Below are 23,722 nucleotides of genomic sequence, written 5' to 3'. Positions count from 1 at the left end.
TTCTTTTTTCTCTCTTTATATTTTATAATTATATTTTATTTTTGCAAATGCACCCTCAGATGACACCATCCAGAAGTTTGCAATCACAGGCAAGAATTTAATACTCAGTAAAAACACAATTACTTCTCTGTCCAAAAGTTCAACTTTCTTTGTTTCCCTCACCAGTTCTCCTGATTTCCTGTAGCTAACTGGCTCCAATGCAAGAGTGAAGTAATTTCTTCCCTCTGTGATTTATTTTCTGTCTGACGATAAGCAAGGAAAAATACTATAAAGAAAGAGAGAACTAATGAGTCACAACAAATACTTTTCAAAAACACAACTCCAGAGTGACAACATAGGTAAAATGGAGTACTGTGTGCCAAGAAACTTAGCAAGAATAAAGTTATATATTCGTACCTATTTCTGTGTAATAATAACAAACCTTTTAGTAAAACTATGTGGCAGGCACATAATGCTACGAGCTTTATATGCATTACTTCATTCAATCCTTGGGATGACCTTGTGTGGGAGGAATAATCCATATTTTACAGACGAAGAAACAAGTTTACAGAGTGTAAGGAACCTGTCAAAGGACATGTGGCTAACACAATGGCAGAGCCAAGATGCAAGGACAGATCCAAAGGCCACTGGGGCAGATCTGTTCCTCAGGGTTTACAAATTAAGACAAGGAGCCGCAAAAAGCCTGCTGCTTGGAAATGGATGCTGGATAATTCTATGTTATCAACCAGGGCTTGAACAGTAAGTGCTCTCAGTTACAATCCTATCCTAAATCTCTTTTAAATGCATTCATTCATCTTCCCATATTATTAAGTGAAATATGGTAAACTTAACTGCACCTTTCTTAAGTGATTCAGGATCTGTAGTGTTTTCCAATAATTATTTGAGTACATTTTGTTTGTTTTGTTTTTAGCTCTGGAAAAATCACTAAGAATTTGCTGAGGAGTGTAATCTTAAGCTCATAGCAACCCATCTACCAAGAGCTTGGCTAAGACAATGTATACGGATGCTGCCTGGTGGACATGCAGCCATTTCATTTTTCCACACATGCAAAATCTACCAAAGGATTAAGCTAGATTAGGAAAAAAGTGGCCTGGGCTAACCCATATATCCATCCTTTTCACCACCCCCACTCCCTCCCTGATCAAGGTTTTAGTAAACTTTGCTTTGGAGATCCTCTATCGAGGGATACACACATGAGCAAAAGAGGCATGGTCCCACTCTCAGGTCAGTCTGGTGTAAAGAAATAACACTGTGCAATTCATCATACATGCACTGCAAGGATGAGAAGGCTGCGAGGGTTCTTCATAAAAGCCCTATGGGAAACTTCCTTCTGATCCTTGGGCCAAGAGTAGTCAGTTCTACAGAGTAACTGATCCCATGGTCACTGTAAACTTCAAAACTGACTAAGCCTACTTTCTTTGCTGCTAAAACCAACCAACCAACAAACAAATAAAACCTCTCAGTGTCCACTTGTGGCCCACTCATGGTGCGTTTCAGATGCCTTTTAGCAATTGTCGCATTCCTTGTCTAGTCAATGTCTCCAGTCTTTCCCCCCTCTTTTCTCTCTCAGCTACTTCTAATTTGAAGCATAGTATTTTATGCTTCCTTAACCTTCTAGGGGAAAAGTTATAGTAGAAATAAGTTATGAGAATTTTAGAAAAGTAGAATAATATGTGCTGACCCCCCAAAATCCTGAAAACTGATTTTTTAAAAATCCATTTTAAATCTCTACTAAGCACTGTTTTCATTATTTTCCTACCTTATCATTTAGGCTCTTGAGAAAAGAAAAACTGATGGATGATTTTCAGTTATTTAAAATTCTGCTGTTTTTTTTTTTTTCAACTATCTAAGGATTGAATGCAGAAAGCAACCATTAATAATGAGGATAGCCCCCTATGCCAATTGGCATATACAGAACTTGTACGTTTTATATCGAAGTGATACTATTTCAAAAATAGTGAACTCACTTTAAGTATGAGAAAATATTTCCATTGTTTCCAGCCCTAGATTTATGATCTTAGTTCATTAAAGCTTTCTAAAAGTAGTGCATGTTAAGTTCTAATAAAGCTTTTATATAACACAGAGCCAACTGCAACTTAAATTCTAGCTTTCATTTGGAAGGCAAGATTTATAGAGGGAAAAAGACCTAATTAAAAGGGTAAAAACAAAGACATTATTGGTGATATCTTTGGCATTGTAATTTTTAAATTAATAATATTTTGCCATTATATATTGGATTAAAATAATGTATTTTTATATTTTATTTTATTTTATTTTTTATTTTTTATTTTTTTGAGACGGAGTCTCGCTCTGTCGCCCAGGCTGGAGTGCAGTGGCCGGATCTCAGCTCACTGCGAGCTCCGCCTCCTGGGTTCACGCCATTCTCCTGCCTCAGCCTCCCGAGTAGCTGGGACTACAGGCGCCTGCCACCTCGCCCGGCTAATTTTTTGTATTTTTTAGTAGAGACGGGGTTTCACCGTGTTAGCCAGCATGGTCTCGATCTCCTGACCTCGTGATCCGCCCGTCTTGGCCTCCCAAAGTGCTGGGATTACAGGCTTGAGCCACCGCGCCCGGCCTATATTTTATTTTTAAAACTAAGTTCAGCACAAGCTTAAATTACTCTGTTACTTTTACTGTAATGAAGAATGTATGTTCCCTAGCAAAAGGGAGAGAAACGGGGGAGGGCTTCTGAGAGAGGATGCAAGCACCTCTGAAAAAGCAGATATAGCACATAGATTAGTCTCATCATTCTGCGGTGCCCAATCGTCTGGATACTCAGAGACACACACAATAAAAATGCATGCTGTTATTTTTCAACCACCAGTATCATTATAAATCTATGAGATTCCTGTTTTACTTTGTAGGATATTAGACGGACAGAGTACAATTGAATATTTTCCATTTAACCTTTCTTCTTCAGGATGCTTAAGTGAATCTATAGATGTGAACTTTAACCTCTTTATTTACTAGATAGTCAAATAATATGAACCCCATTAATAAATCTGTATGCATGTATATCTCATAGGTACTTCTTTTTAATACCAGACAAATGACATATCATTGTTACTTTCCCCTAAACCTTCCTCATTGGTGTTAACATTAGATTCTTGTATACATTTTAAAAAGGGCCCAGGGGAGCATCAATGAAAGTTTTAATGGAACAAACCCAAGGGGAAAATTTTATGAGTTAAACAGATGTTCTAGTTTTGAGAGCAATTAAGATTAGTAAAATCCCAAAGGATACTATTTCCTTGGAGCCTACATATACCAAATTACAACCAAATAGGGTCTAAGTACTAGGTAGATAAAATAACAGCATCAATAATTACCATTATTGTCATTATTCTCATTTACCGAGGGCTTACTATGTGACAAGAACTGTGCTAAGTACTTTACATTGATTATTGCACTTAATCCTCCTAGCAACCCTATAAGGTAGATAGAGTTGTTACTGCCACATTATACATCAGGACACTAATGCTCACACAAATTAAGAAAATTAATCTGAAAAGTTAATTAACTAAGAGAATTAACACAGCTGAAGAGTGAGGGAGCTGGGATTCAAAGGCAGTGTGACTCCAGAGTTGGTGCTTTTCTACCACACTAGAGTGCAGCATGATACAAATGTTTAAATCATGAATGAAAACTAAGTCATGAATGAAAACTCCTTAGTGTGTGGAAATGATCCACACACTCAATTCTAAGCAGAGAAAATACTCCTAGCTGAGGCTTTAAGAACCCAATGTTTGCAACCTTTGCCCTAGGTAAACATTATAAAATTACTGGGCTATTTCTTCATCTTTGAATCCCCAGCACCTTAGCACAGTGCATGATACACAGTAGATGCTCAATAAATGTTTGTTGATCAAATGAATCAGTGAATGAACATAATTTAGTAACCGGCTTTCAAAAGAGTAGAAATGCTCTTCAAAGAAAATGGCAAATGCATGCAGCCTGATGAAACTATTGTAGAAAGTTTTTTTTTTTTTTTTTTTACTTTCATAATATTAATTATTGATCTCTTCTGTAAATAACAGCTAGTTTTTTGGGTTTTTTTCTGAAATCAAATATAGGTGAACTACATCCTAAGATAATGATAACACTCATTGTATACTTCTTGGTACGTAGTGAGGACATGATTTAATGGAGCAATTAAAACAGAGGTAGCTGAACTATAAAATCACTGAACATTGTTTTAAATTATTACAACACATAATTGTGTTGTAATTGTGCTCAATCACAAATCTAAATTAAAGTTTAAAAGTCTAAGGGTTGGGTGTGGTAGTTTTTAAGAAGTTAAAATTTCTGTGAAGTCATTACACAACACAACTTAATAATAGTACCTGCCAAAACAAAATGCTCAAGTAGCTCAACTTTCTAATTCAAGATCACTTTTGGAACTAGAAACCAGATGTAAGCGTAAATTCTCAAGATTTTACCTTGAAGGTCAAGAGAAAGAAGTCAACTGTTCAGCTCTATTAAGTCAAAAATTGGCTTTTAGTTTACTAGATAATGGCCTAGAGTTATACCTATTTCTATCAATATTGCCATGAATAAAGTGCTAGACTCCTAGTAAATTTCTATACACCTCCAGGGATCAATAAATCTGCACTTGTGGAAATTATGTAAAAATTATATTTCTTTTAAGTTATTTATTTCTCTTATCATAGAAGGAGTCTCATCCTAATGGCAGCATTCATTCATTGGTATTTATATACCTGAATATTTTACATTATAATGAGGAAATTATACTAGTCTTGTACAATTCTCATAATGTTACTATATTGTGCTAAACAATCTCCATCAAAAATGGTATTTCACCATCCATTACTTTCTTGTGAGATTAAATACATGGTTCTCTATAGGTACTATCTCTGGAATATTTACATCGATTTCTTAATTTGCCAAAATCCACTTATCTAAAACAAAAAGGACTTTAAAGAGAAAGTACCCTTCTAGATGACAAAGGTTTCTTTCTAAATAATGTCAATATGGTTGCCATTTTAAACTAAGTAATTGAACAAATCAATTAGTGGGTTACTGTAGCATTTGACAATGTAATCTGGTAATTCAAATATCAGAAAAGTTTTCATACATCTTTTCTTTCTTGGCGTCAAGAATAGAATAAGATCAGTTAATATCAGTCGAAGTCAGAAACAACTACATACGTGGCTAAGCTTTGAAATAAATCAAATAAAAAATTCTTTTCAACCTACAATATTGTAAACTTCAAAATAACTACATATACTTAGCAACAGGCCTAAAATATCAGCTCCGATATGGATCTAATGCCAACTCTTGCCTAATACTTTTCATTACAAAATTCCAGAAATTTATCGGAAAGCTTGCAAACCACCATCCTTCACCCTTGTGATATGTTAAGATGTAATTCATCAAAGTATTAGGTGCATTCACAGATTTTTCTAAGCATTTAAAATGAGCTCTCTCTAGTCCTATGACAAGAGGCAGCTTACATAATTTTTAAAAGCATATTTCATACAATCTATAAATTCTTTTATTGCAACTGAACCATAAATATATAATTAAAAACTGCATGAGTAAAAACATCTGTAGAATTCCTTGTTTAATCAACTCATCACATATCTGTTTGGAAGCATATGAAGCATTAACTATAAATTAATAAAATAAAATTAAGCTTATCAAAAAGACAGGAATTTGTTCTCAAATCTTAAAACTTCTGAAACTAAATTATTATGTAATTAGAATTCCTCACACAATTACACAATAATGTTGGTTTTCCTACAGGTCTCAGAAATCTGCTGGTTATTGGAGGGCATGTGTTTATAAATTGCCAGTCAGTCCCACCCCATTCACCTTTAGTTCCTTACGATCATAAAATGCAAGTAAGTCTTAATTACTAGAAATGTCTTGCTGAAAAAAGTTTTAACCACTTGGGGTCAATCAAACCTAACACCAGATGATAGTAATATATGCATGTTGAATATGGAGGAAAGAACTCTCAACAATCAAAATGATACTCTTTAATCAATTCCGCAAATTAGTTTTTCTTTAGATTAGGCTGCATCTAAATATTTTCCCTCTAACTTTAAACATGGAAGTTACTACATCTTTTGAAACTAAGGGCCATTCATAAGACTGGCAACACAAATAACATCTTCCTCCACACACATACACAAAGAGGTATATGAAGATCTGGCCTCTGAGATTTCATATGGATTTGTTTCTTTCTAATGCAGAGTTACTACAGTAAGAAGAAAAAGACAAAAATCTACCAACTAGGCTGCGCTGCCATCCTCTCCATGTAGTCTTTGGCCATGTCTCGGGCTTCAATGTTCTCAGGATACAGCACACAAAACATTGCCAAGGCACCTAAGTTGTTTCCATAAATTTCATTCCAGCGGGCACTGTAGTCCTTGGGATCCCAGGGAGGGAGGTATTCCAAGGGGCTGGACAGCATTGTGTGCACAGCCTCCGTGAGGCGGGCTGCAATGTGCTCGTGCGAGCTGGCAGCCCTGCGCTGCAGCTCCGCCACTTCTGCCCTGGAGAAGTACAGCATGGGATGGCTGTCATAGTTGGCATTGGTGAAGGGAATCATGACTTCTGGGTTCTCGTCGGTGATGTAGGCTGACACAAAGCGAAGCAAATATATGAAAAACACACTGGGAGCCCCCCGTGTGTGAGTCCTCATCGTGGCATCAGATCTCCAAATCTCCAAGGCAGCCAAACCATCTTCGAAAGATCCTACACGAGATAAAAAGGAAAAAAGCGTCTGTCAGCCAAGGGAACATGGCACAGGTGTGGAAACATATGAGAGGTAGAAACCATATTTGAAAATAAAGCTTATGAATTCAGATTTTTAAAAATACAGCAAAAAAATGTAATTAGGAAGAAAATAACTAAAACAAGTTCTGATTTAATAGAGTTAAACATACTACCTCAGAATTGTGTTCATTATGGAAAACAGAATTTTGGACTTAGGGAAAATGTATAATATTTGTTCAAGTAAGGAAAAAATTATTCTTGGTATTCTTCTCACATAGTATCATGAAAACAAATTAGACTGTATTTTTTTTTAGACATTAATACATAAACCACAATAACCAAAAGCTGGTAATGAACAATCATCTGGGAATCTGAGTAGACGTTACAAAAAACCAGAAAATCCTGTATTTCTTACTACAGCCTCTTTCACTGTAACTTATCTCCTTTTCCTAACATTTCTGAACCAGGGATTAGGATCAATACATCTGTAAAACTGTAAGCAGACAAAATACTATGAATAAGGTTAAATATCCTCTTTATGTGAGCAGAAGGTAGACAGAGAGAAGACAAAGGCCATGTAACCATCTACCAAGCCCCTGTATTTCCTCAGCTGACATCAGCAAGCACGTATTAAAGACCAAACACAGCGCCACTGGGACCAGCAACTGACATGCCTTCATTCAGAGAATAAAATCCCAGAATTAAAAGGCTGAAATAACATGGGTGCATTTTCCCCTTATTATCTGAAACTACTGTCTACTTTTTCATTTGGCATATGGGATTTTGGTGTCATTCAATAAGTGAGAAATGTAAACAAAGTTCACATATTTTCTTAACTACTTGATTTTTCTTCAAAGCCCCTTTTTTCAGTGGCAGATTTGTGCACTGGTTAAAAGAACGTCTTTCAAATGTAGAAACACTAAAAAAAAAAAAAAAAAAAAGAAAAATCCCCAAAACCTCAGCCTAGTCAATGTCCCACATCTGGGATAAAGCAGGCAGAAAATCCCCCAGAGGAGAGTCAGGGAATTCTTAAAATTCTTAAGAGGGGAAAGGTTATAGAAAGCAGACCAGAAAAAGACAGTTTTATGTAAATAATGAACAGTGGTTTTCAATTATTAAAGGGAGAAACTGATGGTGGAAAATCAACCTCCCAAGCTGAACACAAACTGTTTTTCCAAGGAAAAACTGCCTCATCATATTCAGAAGGAGAAAAACTAGTAATTTAACAGATACGGAAGATCAATCTACATTTTCAACTTGCTGTGTGTGTTTCCATGAAAAAGGCAATGAGGCATCATTTGAGGGTGCTACCTTATTCTGGAGTTTTTCATATTTCTACATATATGTGAAACTCAATGGCAGTGGTTTTGTAAAACGTTTTACATTTATTTCAAGAGCAGAACTTCTGATGAGTAAAAAATTAATATAGCCATACTAAATAAAACATATGAAATAGAAATAACTCTTGGACTCTGCCAGTATTATGTCTAGCACCCAAAGTCTCAAGGCGGCTGGCAGGCTGGATCCTTCAAGGTCAGAGATCCAGCCAAAAGAAATAGTCCTCTGTGGTTATGCCTGAGGAGGGGTGTGGTCTCTGGCAGCACAGAGAAATGGCTGGGTCTGAGGTAATGCTCAGTTCCCCCCAGGGGCTTATTCCTTGCTCCATTTAGAGAACAATATACCGGACAGGCACGGTGGCTCATGTCTGTAATCCCAGGACTTTGGGAGGTGGAGGCGGGCAGATCACTTGAGGTCAGGAGTTGAAGACCATCCTGGCCAACATGGCGAAACCCCGTCTCTACTAAAAATACAAAAATTAGCCGGGCGTGAGTGGGGGGTGCCTGTAATCCCAGCTACACTGGAGGTTGATGCAGGAATCACTTGAACCCGGGAGGCGGAGGTTGCAGTGAGCCGAGATCCGCCACTGCACTCCAGGCTGGGTGACAGAGCAAAACTCTATCTCAAAAAAAAAAAAAGAAAGAGAATAATATACTGCTAACAATTAAAAAAAAAAAATCCTGTATATATTAAGTCCCTAAAATTCTAAGTCTGAATGCTTTCATCAATGCAATCAGCACTGTGGGGGTTTTAGACACTTTCTCCTTTAATTGAACCCCCCCACACACCCAACATACATGCAATGAAAGATCCCTCAACTACTGGCTTTTGAATGTGTGGGAGCTCAGGTGGATAACGGAGTGGCTCCGGCTATGAGCATATGGGTAAGTAGGTATTAATATATGGAAACTAGAAATTTTCCATCTCACATTCTGTACAAACTTCCTCAAACGTGGGTAAGGTTAATTCATCATGTTCTTTCTCCTCCCCTGTGCAACCACACTCCCACCCAGGCACAGAATCACTGTATATTCAGGACTGCTCCAAAGAGTCCCTCACACTGCAGGGCCTACATGCCTAACTCAGCAAAACTCACAATATGACCCCTGCCACTTCTGCCACAGTGCTTCCAGTTACGTAGGATATGCCTGAATATATTTAAACCAGAAAAGCTGATCCTGAAGCATAGAACCTCATTAAGATGTTGTTTTGGGAAGGATGCCATCTCAACATGCCAACTGTTATTGAAGGTTCTGTAGCTATTACTTCGAACTCGTGCAAGGGAGTCAGAGCAGCAAAGTTGTGCATTACTGTACATTTAAAATATTAATTTTGGTCAGAATACCACGTTAGCCAATGCAGAACCCACAGAGATTCTGCAGAACAATCATCTGTGAAGACTGAGGAGAAAGAACCGTGGCATTCTCAATACCACAAATGGTGTACTACCTTCCCCAGGCCCCACTCAGTGTGCCCAGCCCCCAATGCTCTCCCAGCTATTAAGGCTTTTGTTGATTCACCCAAAGAGTTGATCTCTCCTGTATCTGACACATACCTGTATCACACTGGACTATTTCGGTTGTTTACATGCAATGCCTCACAGAAGGTGGGAACCTTCTTCCTCTATGTATCATGGAGCTTAGCACTGAATCTGGCATTTAAAAGGCAGCATGCTGGCTGCGCTGAACTAAACCCCTGGACTTAGGAGTTGGTAGAGCAGACCTCATCATTAAATAAGCATGGAGAAACTTTGTTCCCCCTTATTTAAAGCCAAGGCAAGTTTAGAACTTTCCAGAAAAAAGTCCCTCTAGGAAACTAATGGGAGAAAACACGTATGAAGTCTAGAAACTTATGTAGCCTAAAAACTATCCACTAGTTTAAAAAGAAAAGAAATTAAACCTAACTAAACTCTAACCCAAACTTGTTTTAGGCTGGTAACCTAAAAGAGGAAGTAATACCCATCCATCATTTTAAATCTGTCTAGAAAATTTCACTGAAAAATCTCTATTTCCAGTCATTGAGTTTTCTCTTTGACCTTCCACTCTAGACATTGTGTGTGCTCACTGTACAAAGTGCCAAAATTAAAGGAAAGGAATATTTCAAGATAATTTTAGGTGGACCAAAAATGGACAGGCTTTATGTTAATTTTATGTACTTATTTTCATGTACATTATGAAAAACTATACCACATCAAACCTGAGATTTCAACAGATACGCAAAACTCCTGTTTAAAATATATTTAAATTTAAAAGTTAAAAAAAAGCAAATGAATATGGCAAAAATTGTTGAAAGTAGTACCCAAATAACTATAGTTTGAGAAATGCCAAAAATGCTTACTGAAACAAAGGGCATTAAAGGCTAATGAGTTTACAGAGATGATCAGCCTCAACTCTCCCACTTTCAACACTATGAAACAAACACAAACACAAACACAAACACAAACACACACACTATCTTGAAACGTGCCTTCTGTCCTGGAGAAATAAGTCTGAACTTTGAGATGTTTGTGGATGATCTCTCAAGCTATTCACCCTCTATTTCATTATGTTTCAGAGACAGCAGAGCACTTCTAGCCCCTTTAAATCTTTAAGTTTCACTTGGCCCAGTTCAAGGGCATAGCATTTTCAACATGGAAAAATTACCAGTGACTCTCAGGAGCTGATGCTACTAATAAGTAGCTTATCTACAATTCAATTCTCAGGCTATTTCTGAATAATTCTATTGAGCATCATGTCCTCTGAAATTCTCTTTTTCCTCTTCTAACTCTACAACTTTCATGATCCACCTTTTCTTCCCATTCATTTGTCTTATGCCACACAACTTGGATAGTAAAACAGTCCTAAATCTATGAGGTAGGAGGATCAGTTGAGGTCAGGAGTTTGAGACCAGCCTGGTCAACATAGTGAGACTCCATACCCACAAAAATAAAATAAAATAAAATAATAAAAAAATTAGCCAGATGTGGTGGCATGTGCCTGTAGTTCCAGCTACTCGGGAGGCTGAAGCAGGAGGATTGCTTGAGCCCAGAAGTTCAAGGCTGCAGTGAGCTATAATTGTGCCACTGCACTTCAGCCTGGGTGACACAGTGAGACCTTGTCTTTAAAAAAAAAAAATCACGCTGTTACTGCTATAATTCAGTTAGCAATTTGATCATCTCTCTGCCTATATATATTCAGCAGTCCAAGTTTAGCATTACGTGTAGGCCAAGCCACATGAATTATGAATTATAATTACCTTAAGCAGATCTTCGTAAAGCAACAATAGGCCCCAAATTATTTTGCTTTAATTCTGGTTCCAATAATCCACTGCAGCTATTATGATTCAGCAGTCACACAGAAAAACTTTGTTTCTGTGATCCTAAATGCTTTTCACATATTTGATCTTTTACTCTTCAATAACTTAATATAGCAAAATAGTATTATTTGTTCCACAATAAATTTCAGAGAAAGAACTAGAACTTGCACCTCCTAAATCCTAAGCCAAGATTCTTTCCTTTAACCAAACTAATTTGTGAGAATGTTCAATAACATTAAAAGTTCCATTTTTTTTTGCCATCTTTACACAAAGAAAGCATAGACGAGTACGCCGAGAAGAAAAAACTGAACATTAAACTAGTACATCGAGTTTCAAAAAGATGTGGGTTTCAAATGATCTGGGACTGTTTATAGAATGAAACAAATGGTAGTACAAAAGTTCTTTCAATTCCACAGGTTTTAGAAAACAGAGAAATTACAAGGATGGAAGAAAGAAATCACCCTGTAGAAAGTAAAACATGCTCCAAATCAAGAGGGATTAAAAAACCCTTTTATAATATGTGCCAAATCTGAGGAACACAACATAATGATTAACAGTATGGGGCATGGAGTTGGGCAGACAAGAGCATAAATCTCAACTCTGCGGCCTCCTAGCTTTGATCAACTGACATCCCCTCTCAAAACCTCCCTTCTGTCATCCATAAAATGAAATATGCTTCATGGGGTGATCAGATATGTGTGATGCACTTACCCTAGAACCTGACATGAAGAGCTCAATAATATTTATAAAAAGGAAGATGTTTCAGACCTGCAAGATTATATTAACCTATTGATAAAATATTTTATTTGAAAGAAACTAAATCTTCACACTTTACAGGCAAAATATAAGAACCACAGATGTTAACTGACTAGGGCCAGATCATACTGCTTATTAGAGACTTAGCTGAAATTGGAACACAATGCTTCTGACTCTTCAACACATCACTCATAGTAAGCTCATCACTCACAGGAAAGGAAAGCATATGACCCTTTAAATTTTTCAAGTATTTGTTAGAGGTTTTGCCCCAAAGAAAATAATAATAGATTAAATGAGCTATTATCTAAATTTTCTTCCCAAGGTCAGTAATTTAATTCTTCATACACTAAAGGCGACCACTTCTTACTATATTCTGTTGGGAGAAAGGCCTGCCGATCTAACAGTGGCTGGGAAACACTGTCTCTGACTGGAAAGCTGTTTCTTAGTAACACACTTATATTATGGAAGGAGTACATGAAAATTTAGGGGACACTTGCTGCCACTGCAAGGCGGATGGGTTAACCTCAGTCCAGGATCTGTTCCTGGCTCCATCACTGCCATCAGTATCTCAGCTGATCATCCTGGAGATGAGATGCTACTTAATGTTAAGCTTCCCCACCTCTCACATATGTAAAACCAGAATGTCAGCATATTCGTTTACCATCAAGCAGATTGGGAAATATTTTCTGGCTTCACAGGAAACCAACACAGGAAGTGAATTATTAGATAATTGCCTGGTGAACAAGCAAAGAATCAGAACAAAGGCGATGGGAAAGGCCCTGAGCTTGGGGGCAAGTCGACCAGTTAAGATCGCTACCATAACTTCATTTGAAGGAGGCTGCTGAAATTGCCAGCAGCCGTCACAGATGCCCTTGGGATATCATTAAAGACAAAATTTTAAAAACTGAATTGTAATCATATTTAGAAAACAAGAGTGAAATGTACATCCCCTATAACTCCTGCCACCACACCTGCCAAGCTCAGCCAAAGAGCAGCTGCTCCAGTTTGCTCAACTTAATGGATGGGCCTCATAGTTAGTTACATGATTAGGAATAACCCCCACACTAGAACCAGTGTGCCCATATCTTTGAAGAGGCAGACCCGACAAATGAATGTTCCTGATGTTGCACCCTCTCCTGTGGAAAACAGGCAGACGTTGCCGAGGTTAGGCACTGTGACTCGCTTGCTCATGCTTCCGTTTAAGTCCAAGTTCCCCCCTCCTTCAGGCCTCCAGTGAAGTTTTAGGAAAACCTGATTGCCTGAGAACATTAGGATATACTAGACAGGGCTGCATTGCCTTCTCTGATCCATTTTAGGATTTAACTCTCAGAGAAACTTATTTCCAAGTGCCTTGGGAAACATCTTGTGGTGGTCTCACATACTACTTCACTGTTGCCACATATTTTAACTATAGTAATAAAATGCATATATTTAAAAAGGTCTCCTTACTTTTCTATTTCAGTTTTATTAAATGCATAATTAAAATAATTTTTTGAAGAATGTTTCCTCAATACCAAAATAAAATCTTACATTTTCTTGGTAAATTTCTGTAGTGAAATAAATCTAACCTTATTCTTAAATATGTCAAATCCTAAGAAATCTATGGCTTTGGTACTGCACAATCATTCCCTAAAATTATACTCCCTGATGTGTAAAGCCTGTGGACTCAGACAAAAAGGAAAAAATCTTAAAACCGAGAGCCCTGTTTTTTTTTTGATACGGAGTCTTGCTCTGTTGCTTAGGCTGGAGTGCAGTGGAGCAATCTCAGCTCACGGCAAGCTCCGCCTCCCGGGTTCAGGCCATTCTCCTGCCTCAGCCTCCTGAGTAGCTGGGACTACAGGTGCCCGCCACCACGCCCAGCTAATATTTTGTATTTTTAGTAGAGATGGGGTTTCACTGTGTTAGCCAGGATGGTCTTGATCTCCTGACCTTGTGATCTACCCGCCTCAGCCTCCCAAAGTGCTGGGATTACAGGCGTGAGCCACCGTGCCCGGCCAAAAGTGAAAGCTCTTAATCAAAATCAAGAATACTTTTGCTCCCTAAAAGGTAATGTCCAAACAAAAATCCATAATATGAAATGATAGTATATGGACCCTCCAAGAATTTGCACACGCTGCTGAAGGAGTAATTAGAAACCTGAGGCCACACAGCAAAACCACACCATGTATAATAACGGTGTTCACTGCCTTCAAATACAACATTAAAAAAAACTTTAGGTCAGGCTTTTATTAACTTCAGCTCTGTACAGTCAAGGAATATTTCTATCATTGTCCCCTGAAAGGTTTTCATGAAGATACTACATTTTTTCATTAATGTGAAGCCCACTTTATTTGTTATACCAGTGGATGAGAATTGTATAACTTCCTTATATTAGAATAATTCATGTAAAATATGTTTAAAATGCTCACAAACATTTTCTGATGTCAAGTCTGAAGGCTTCTCCTCCATCCACCAGAGACCACCTGAGTGAGAAATGTAGTGGCTATCACACTAAATTCATAATTTAGTGGTAGAGGTTAGCCTGGTGCATGTTACTACCAAACTGCAAACCATTAGTATCTAGCATTTCAGAGCGTGGCTATCATTTTATATGTAGAAAAAAAGTAAAATCTGTATTATTTTCATGGAGAAAAGGGAAACTAGGGTAGAGATATGAGTGTACAAAAGTCACTTATGAGACTACTGGGGCATCCAATTTTGCTTACAGAAAGGCCAAAAGAAACAATGAAATGGTTATACTTTCTAAGATAAGCTATAAATAAATTCTAGTTTATCTAGCAGTCTAACAATTAAAAATCTTCTGATTAATATTCCTTTATTACAATTTTAGTTGCTTTTAATGATGGTTTTAGAATACGCTATCAAAGTATTTTCAGAATTTTTTATTTTGATATTATTTTCAGAATAAGTTAATATTGAGCATAATTAAGTATATATTTTTAAGCTGAATCACTTAAAAAATTGTAATTTTTGCCTGTTATGCTTTGCAGTGCATTGTGATCCAGTATTAGAATATCAATTCCTTACCCAAGTTGGGGATAAGAATTTCTTATAAATACCAATCAATTCTACTATGTATTGAAAAGCTATTAAATCCACGAATTATGGGCCAGGCACAGTGACTCATGCCTGTTATCCCAGCAGTTGGGAGGCTGGGGCAACTGGAGTGCTTGAGCCCAGGAGTTAGAGACCAGCCTGGGCAACATGGTGAAACCCTGTCTCTACAAAAAAATACAAAAATTATTTGGGCATTTTGGCGTGTACCTGGGGTCCCAGCTACTTGGGAGGCTGAGGTGGGAGGATAGCTCGAGGCTGGGAGGCAGAAGTTGCAGTGAGCCGAGATCGCCCCACTGCACTCCAGTCTGGGTGACAGGGTTAGACCCTGTCTCAAAAAAAAAAAAAAAAAAAAATTAAATCCCAGAACTATGTTAGGCATTGAACATACAAAGTGGGCAAGAAAATCTATGCCTTCCCTAAATAACTATAGAATAAAAATATAAGAAAATTATGTCTCTGAGGTTTTTTTTTTTTTTTAAACTGTAGTACTGTATTACTCTGCCTGAAAATAAACATGAATAGTCAGTCTCCCTTAGTCCAAAGCAATTTATTTAACCTACTGAACTTGGCCACTAAAGAAAATTTGCAATGTTTTTTTAAAAAGTTTCTCTGAAGAGTAAAAGATTTTCTGTAAGAGTCTGAAGGACAAGCTATGGCTCTCTCGGCAATAGCTTTAACCATGAAAACACTTTTGTGGCATTACTAACTAAAAAATAAAGTATAGAAAAGAGGATGAATAAAAATAATGAAGCCAACAGCTAAATCCCAACCCTATACAGTTTCAAATAACAGTTAAACTAAACCACAAAATGCTCCTGAAAACCAAAGTAAAATTTTTCTTCCTGCAGTAGATTCCTGAAGGCAGACTGGCGAGATGGTTAAGAGGGCTGGCATGAGGTCACAGTTGTTTGTCACTGTATGACTTTGGACAAGCTATCTAAACCTATTTCTTCATTTAAAATAAAATGCTATTTGTCTCACTGACTGGTTGGGAGATATTAAATGAGGTAGCACCTATAAAGCCCTCACCACTTCATAGTGAGTGTTAAAAAAAAAAAAAAAAAAAAAAAAAAAAACCAAAAACGCTAGTTATCATTCATCTCAAAACACTATCAGTGGTTGAGAGTGCAAGCTGAAGCCAGACTTCCTGGGTTTGAATCCTAGCACCATCACATCCTTACCTACGTTCCTGTTTCCTCCTCTGTAAAATGGATAAAATAATAGTACCCCCCTCATAGGGTTTCTGTGAAGCTTAAATTAGCTGATATACTTAAAGCATTAAAATGGTGCCTAGGATTTAGAAAGTGCTCAATAAATAGTAGCAGCCATCATCATCTTCTCAATGAGAACATCGAGGTCAGTCCAACTGAAAGGAAGTGCACCATGACCCCAGGAGGAAACACTCACAAAACTATCATTCAGAGAATGCTATTTTAAAAATATGTACGATGCATTGTTTATTCTCAACCTTGCAGTCTCTTCAGGAGACTAAAAATATCAAATACTTTGAGAAATATAGAGTATTTGATGCCAAAAGGTTTCTTCTTCTTCCTGCTCAACTGCACATTTGTAACATTCAGGCTAAATATTCCAAGTAACCAAACAGATCTGAGGAAAAAAGCAATTACCAATCGACTTCTTCATCAAGCAAAGTCTATGTATAGATAAAGCTAACTGATTCACCATACTGATAAAAACATGTTTATACAGTCATGAAAAACTCTAAATGCAGAAATAGAAGTACTGACGAAATGTAACAGATGAAAAAAATTACTTATAAAACTTAAATATAATTTTCTAAAATTTTGATATTTAATCAAAATACATTTTCCACTTTCCACAAATCCTAATGTGTATTATCTTTCAACCGGCAATGTAACTCCTTGAATCTGTAGATTAAATATCTTTAATTCTGTACCACCAATTATCCCCCTTTGATTTGTACATATGAGACTTTTTTTCTTGCCAGTTGTGATGGTTAATTTTATGTATCAACTTGACAGAATCATAGGGTACACAAATATTTGGTCAAACATCATTTCTGGATGTGTCTATGAGGGTATTTCCAGAGGAGACTAAACTGAGTAAAGCAGACTACCCTCCCAATGTGGGTGGGCCGAAATAGAACAAAAAGAGAGGGAAAAATTTCTGTCTGCCTAATTGCTGGGGCTGGAACATTGGTCTTCTCCTGTCCTTCGGCTGGGATTTACACCAACAGTGTTCCTAGTTCTCAGGCCTTTACATTCGGGCTGGACCTATTCCATGTGCTTTCTTGGATCTCCAGACTGCAGATGGCAGATTGTGGGACCTCTCAGCCTCCATAATTGCATGAGTCAGTTCCCATAATCTAGCCAATTCTAGATATAGATAAACAGATGTAGGTGTAGACATGAATCTACTGGTTCTGTTTCTCTGGAGAACCCTAATACACTAATTAAAGCTGCTTAGGCCAAGCCCTTTTTCAAATTCCCGTTAGAAAAACCAAGTATCCCTTTCCTAGTGCTCACTCTCCAGAATCTCACCACCTAGGATAATACACCACACTCTTCCTCTTCCCTGACACTTTGGGAAGTTAGTTTCTGGGATACCATATTCATTCTCCTGCTTCTCTTAATACCTCTGTGGGAAATCCTTCTTATGCTTTTTTCCCAGAAAATTTTTACTGCTTAAAAAAAAAAAAAGAAAATTTTTACTGCTTTTACTGTACAAAGAATGTGTATTTCACTATCATATTTAATCCTCAAAATTATTTTATGGGTAATTTTGTTGGAAATAGATGGGGAAACTGAGATTTAGAATAGTGAAATAACTTACCCAGCGTTGTTCAATGAGTGGTCAGGTTTATTTTTGACTTCAGGTGTGTCTGAATCACAGTCAAGATTTTAGCCATTATGCCTCACTTCCTTTCTCCCTGGGGGCTGCCTGCAGTGTCTCAATCCTGGGACTTCCCGCAAGAATATGGCCGCATGGCCACACGTGGTCGTTTGCTCACTCCCCCCCCCCTCCTCGTAACCTGCTAAGGTGCTCATTTATACATCTAAAACTAAATTCTTCCAATCAGAACTTTCTTAACTTCTTCACTACATTTTGTCAAACCAATTATTTGGAAATCATCTTCATTTCTTCCTTGTCCTTTTCCTTCCACTTCCAATTTTCTCACCAAAGTCATGCTTTTTTTCCTAAGTACTGTTTCATTACTCTGCAGTTTTTCAACAGATTCCTGAGACTGTCCCAGAATTCAACATCAACCTCCAGGGTAACTTTCCTCCCTTTTACTTCTTTCCTGAATCCAATAAATATCATATACACTTGCGGGTTAGTTTCTCCATTCCTCTAGCCCTTTGTCTGCAAACTCCTATGGATAAGTCATGACATCGATTACAGATTTTCAGGGGAAGTGCCCCACAAAAAAAGTACTACTAACCTCACTTATGTAATCTAATCTGGTTCACTCATTTATGAATTTAGCTAAACCCTTCTTGACATTATGTATATTTTTGGTATGTCCTTATATCATATCTTCTAGCATAAGGTACTGTAAGTTTACTCTCTAATAATAATAATGCTTCTAAGAAGCACTAATACAATGTTCAAGGATCTACTATGTTATACGGGAAAGGGTTATATTAGCAGACCTGAGTTGCTCAAACCATACACATTCCCAAGAGAAGTCTTCAGGACTGGCCCTTTACCAGCTCATGAGAGACGAGCCCTTGGAATATTCTGCCTGATAAAGAGTTTTTTATACACTCGAGGCCTTGGGTTACATGGCAGTAACAGTTTAGTTACCTAGGTGATTTATGATAAACTCCTATCTTTGCTCTAGAGAGGCTGGAGTCTTGAGTAGCTGAAGTCAGTCACACAATTGAACTACAATAAAAGCCCAGGACACCAAGGTTCAGGTGAGCTTCCCTGGCTAGCAATGCTTTGCATGTGTTGGCACACATTGTTGCTGTGAGTACAACTCCAGTAGGAGTGGACACCTGGAAGCTTATGCCCGTTTTCTCCTGAGCTTTGTCCCATGTACCTTTGCCCTTTGGTAAGTTTAATCTGTATCCTTTGGCTATGTTAAAACATAACCAGATGATAACAAATGTTGTAAGTCCTTCTAGTGAATTGCCAAGGCTGACAGTGGTCTTGGGGACTGCTTCCCTATCCATATGCCCTTTTTCTTCTTTTTAGTTAAATCATCTAAGTTCCTGTTAGAATTATGAGTGGCTTGCCATAATACTTTGTCCCATTATAAAAGAAAATGTGATACTTTCACCACATCTTTCTCTTTAGTCAACTTTTGCTATTTTTCTCTGACTTACACCCAGAAAAATGACTAAGAATATTGCTGTTGAAATAAAGGACAAAGCAGCATATACTGGACTGACACTTTTTTTAAAAGGCTTTGGGAATATTCCAAAAATGAAATATATGGATGGTAAGCAAAGGGCTAAAAGGAAGTCCATGGGAAAGTAATTTATGGGCATTAAACCTGTAACTGCAGTATATCTGATTAAAATAAAAATTGTATACACTGGATGAGTATATATGGAGTGGTGCTTTTATTACTACACATGAAGTTCTTTTACATTCTTTACTTATATACAAGCATTCCTCATTTTTCCAGACTTCAACTACTCATCAGTGATAAAATTTACTTTTTTTTTTTTGCTATCTTTAACATTTCTAAACATTTTTGTATGTACTTATTTTGATTCTCACTTTGGTCTCACAGATGAAAACCTGTGAGTTCTTTGCCATTAAAATTCCGGCATACTTTTCAAACGTCCTCCCATGAATCATAACTCAGAATACCACAGACTTGGTTTGTAAAACAATGATACATAGATGTAGTGAACCCAAAGACGTAGGCACTGCCTTCTTAGACTTCCCCATCTCAGTTACTGGCAACCAATCCTGCCAGTAATTGGGACTCAACCCCACCCCCTCCTTTTCTCCCTTCCCTATTTCACTCTCCATATCCAAACTATCAGCATATTATGTTGGCTCTACTCCAAATCCGTCCAGAATCCAGACACTTTCACCACCACCATACAGCCACACCATGTCTTGCCTGCAACAGTCTCCAAATTTGTCTGCCTGCCTTCACTCTTACCTCCCTAAAGTCATTCTCCACATAGGAGCCAGAGTGATCCTGTTCAATCCTAATTCAGAGTATGTCACTGCTCTGTTTAAAACACTCTAATGGCTTCCCACCTCATTCAGATAAGCATCAAAGTCCTAAGCATTGCTCTCAAGGCACTAAGCAGTCTGGCCATACTGCCTCTCTGCTTTCACGTCTGACTGTCCAGTCTCTCTCTCTGCTCCAGTCACACTGGCCTCTTTATTATTCCTGCACACACGAGGTGTGCTCCCTCCCCAGCGCCTGTACATCTGTTCCCTCTGCCTCGAATGCTTACCCTAGGATATCCATGTGGCTTGCTCCCTCACCTCCCTTAAGTTTTTGCTCAAATATCACTTTCTCAGTGAGGTCTGCAATGACTACCTTATTTAAATGACATCATTACCACGTCCAACCATCACTATTCTCTAATTCCCTCCTGGGTTTTATTTTTCTTCATGGCACTTATGACCTTCTAATCTACTATATAATTTACTTATTTATTTTGTGTGCTTGGCTCTCCTATCTAGAATGTGAGCTTCAGGAAGGCACTTTGCTTTCTGCTACATCTCCAGCACCTAAAAGTGTACCTAGCATTTAGTAAACACTTAAAAAATATATATTAATTGGATAAATTTAACTGTGTCAAGATGTAAACTTTCAAATCCTCAGAGATAACTAAACATATAGTTATACAGCTACATAAATATAATTACATGAAAAGAAACAATAAAAATTTGTGTAGGAAGACAAATCATACGGAGATAAATATATTACAATGTTTAAACTCTGAAGGTTACTCTGAGTGATTATCACAGAGTTTACTGAGAGCTGTGATCATGGCCAGTGCCTTCCCAGCCTCCCCCAAGGTGCAAAGCTCCCATTAAGTCCACCTCAGGCTGCTAGGTGGCTTGCTTTACCCCCAACTTTCTTGCCATCCCATTATTAGCATGCCTAACTAATATGCCTCTAATCGCAGTCCACTGCCTGAATGTCTCTTGTTATTTCCTGACATTCCAAGGATAGTTTTCATGAGTCCTCTCTGGGTCTTTTTCTAAATGCCACCTCAAAATTTTCGGCCCATCTTGCATGGGATTAGGCACCTTACACTCTCCCTAGTCTATCCATGTCCAGACCAGCCAAACCTTCCTTTCTGCTGAATGACGGTTTCTGTGCTGACTTTCATTTAGGTTGCTCTGTTTTGAAATTTAAAGTGATTCCCTCATGTCCCCATGTCTAATCACATTCCCAAGGATTGTAATTATTATTTAATGGTTTGGTATAAGGACTTGATTAGTGTTACTGTCTGCAAATTTAAAAAATCTTTCTGTACTATTAACTTTTCTCTAGAGAATTCAAAAGAATACTCTCGAATTATTATTTCTTCTACATCTATACCATTGCTATTATTTTCTGCTAAAAAAAAACTTACTATGGCATATATTTAAGTCTATGAAATGTTACTAGTCAGGAAATAATTTTTGAGGAAAAGCAAAGCTCTAGTAGACTGCTGGAGACTACATATACTATGTAGAGCAAGATAATAATTTCTGAATTGATGGCCATGGATACACAGGACAAATAACATGCTCCTGCAGAAATATTCCAACTCAGTTCCACATCTGTAAATTGGGGATAGAAATATCTATGTCCCAGGACTGTAAGAAAGATGAAAGATAATATAAGCAAGGTGCCCAGAGCAATGACTATCATATGAACGGTGCTTAATAGGTATGATTATTTAAAAAAATTAAAAACTCCAACTGAGGGCCTGAAATATGGCCAGGTATTTAATGTCCATGTCTGTGTGCACGTACAAGTTCATGAACATTTAGTGTGGCATCTATATCCTCATCTGGGTGAATAAGTTGTCCTTATTTCATTCTGTCTTAGCATCCTGCTCTGAGAGTGTTAGCCTCATTCTTGGCATCTCCTAATCTAGGCATATACTTGTCTCTTGCTTGCATACTTCTCTACCCAAACTTTCATACCCACCCTACCCATTTTTACCCCATATCTATTCACAGCCAGATTCCCCCTAGCTACTTCTCTTCTGATCAAACCTAATGGAATTCCTCTTTGTCCACGCTGGAAAAAAAATCTCCCTTTTTTACTAAGCTTATTTTTCAAACTCTCTTCTTCTGCCTAGCCCTAAATGGATGTGAAAACTAGATGATCACCTGTCAGGTGATTCAGAATTTAAATAGGGTGTCAGGTGGTTCAGAATTTAAATAGGGTGTCAGGTGATTCAGAATTTAAATAGGGTGGGGTTGGGGAACACTTAAGATCCTTCCAAATTACAGATTTTATGAAATAACTGAGTCTTTCAACAACAACTTGTCTCCAGTTGTGCTCTCCCATGCAGGCCAAATCTCACATCCTACCAATTCACAAGCAACACGGAGACAGTCTCTTCAATTCCTGAGACAGCCTAGTTCTCTAAATGACTCTAGGTGTGACCCTCCCGGCACTTTTATCATTTGAAATCACCATTTGTCCATGTACTCTTTTAAACCTTCACCAGTAATTTCTATTGCTCTGGGGATATTTCTAACTTTCTCAGTGACTTAAGGAACCTTGATCCTATTTGTTCACTTACCTTAATTCCTACCATAAGCCTGGGGGTAGCGGGGGCATCAATTTATCTCTTGCCACACAGCTGCATACCTACTCACTTATCATCTGCAACTGATTCCTCAGTAAAATCCTTACCATTGATACTTCAAGAGTTTTGCCCCTTTCCACAAGCATTCAGTTCTTCCTTTGTCACCTATACATTTGGACAGTGACATATCCAAATTTAGAGAGAAGACAGAAAGTATGTGTTGTAAGTATAATGTCTCATTTATCTTAATACCCTTATCTCTATTCCTAGACAGAAATAAGTCACAGCGAATGTCTTGCTGGAAAGAAGGAAGAAAACAAAATATCCTTTCAGGAAACAGGGGCACACAAAATCCCAAAGTCCTTTATGGCATGTCCATTAATGTGGCTACGTAGGGAATGTGTAAGCCCAGGCAGAAAGGAGACAGAAGAGAAAACAAGCTCATTAACTGATTATCATATAAACCTACAGATTCTTCCTCTTTTCTACAATCCTTTTGGCATACCATGGCCATGTTATGGTAGGCTTGAAAGATCTGACTTACATTCTGTTATAGGTTAAATTTTGTTCCAAAAAAATTCGTATGTTGAAGTCCTAACCCCCAAACCTCTAAATGGGACCTTATTTGGAAAGAGGGTCATGCAGATTTAATTAGTTAAGATGAGGTCATATTGGAATAGGGCAGACCCCTACTCCAATATGACCAGTGTCTTTAAAAAGAGTGGAAATTTGGAGACACACACACACACACACACACACACACACACACAGAAAGCCATGTGAAGATGAAAATAGAGACTGGAGTGAAGCATCTA

General features: G+C 37.7%; 1 protein-coding gene across 5 annotated transcripts in view; it reads right to left on the bottom strand.

Annotated features, from left to right (window-relative positions):
* The window catches only part of LOC105465466 (dermatan sulfate epimerase), a 164,850-nt gene that overhangs the window by 39,128 nt on the left and 102,000 nt on the right, over positions 1-23,722 (bottom strand). For 4 of the 5 annotated variants that reach the window (XM_011713911.3, XM_011713909.3, XM_071096343.1 and 1 more), the window contains one exon: positions 6,255-6,723. In XM_011713911.3, the coding sequence (XP_011712213.2) occupies positions 6,255-6,670 (416 nt within the window). In that variant the 5' untranslated portion in view covers positions 6,671-6,723. The remainder of the gene's footprint in view (positions 1-6,254; positions 6,724-23,722) is intronic. The other variant, XM_024787845.2, reaches the window with a different exon arrangement.

Source organism: Macaca nemestrina, chromosome 5 (genome assembly GCF_043159975.1).
Source record: "Macaca nemestrina isolate mMacNem1 chromosome 5, mMacNem.hap1, whole genome shotgun sequence".
Classification (NCBI taxonomy): domain Eukaryota; kingdom Metazoa; phylum Chordata; class Mammalia; order Primates; family Cercopithecidae; genus Macaca; species Macaca nemestrina.
This window is presented reverse-complemented; position numbering and strand designations above follow the sequence as displayed.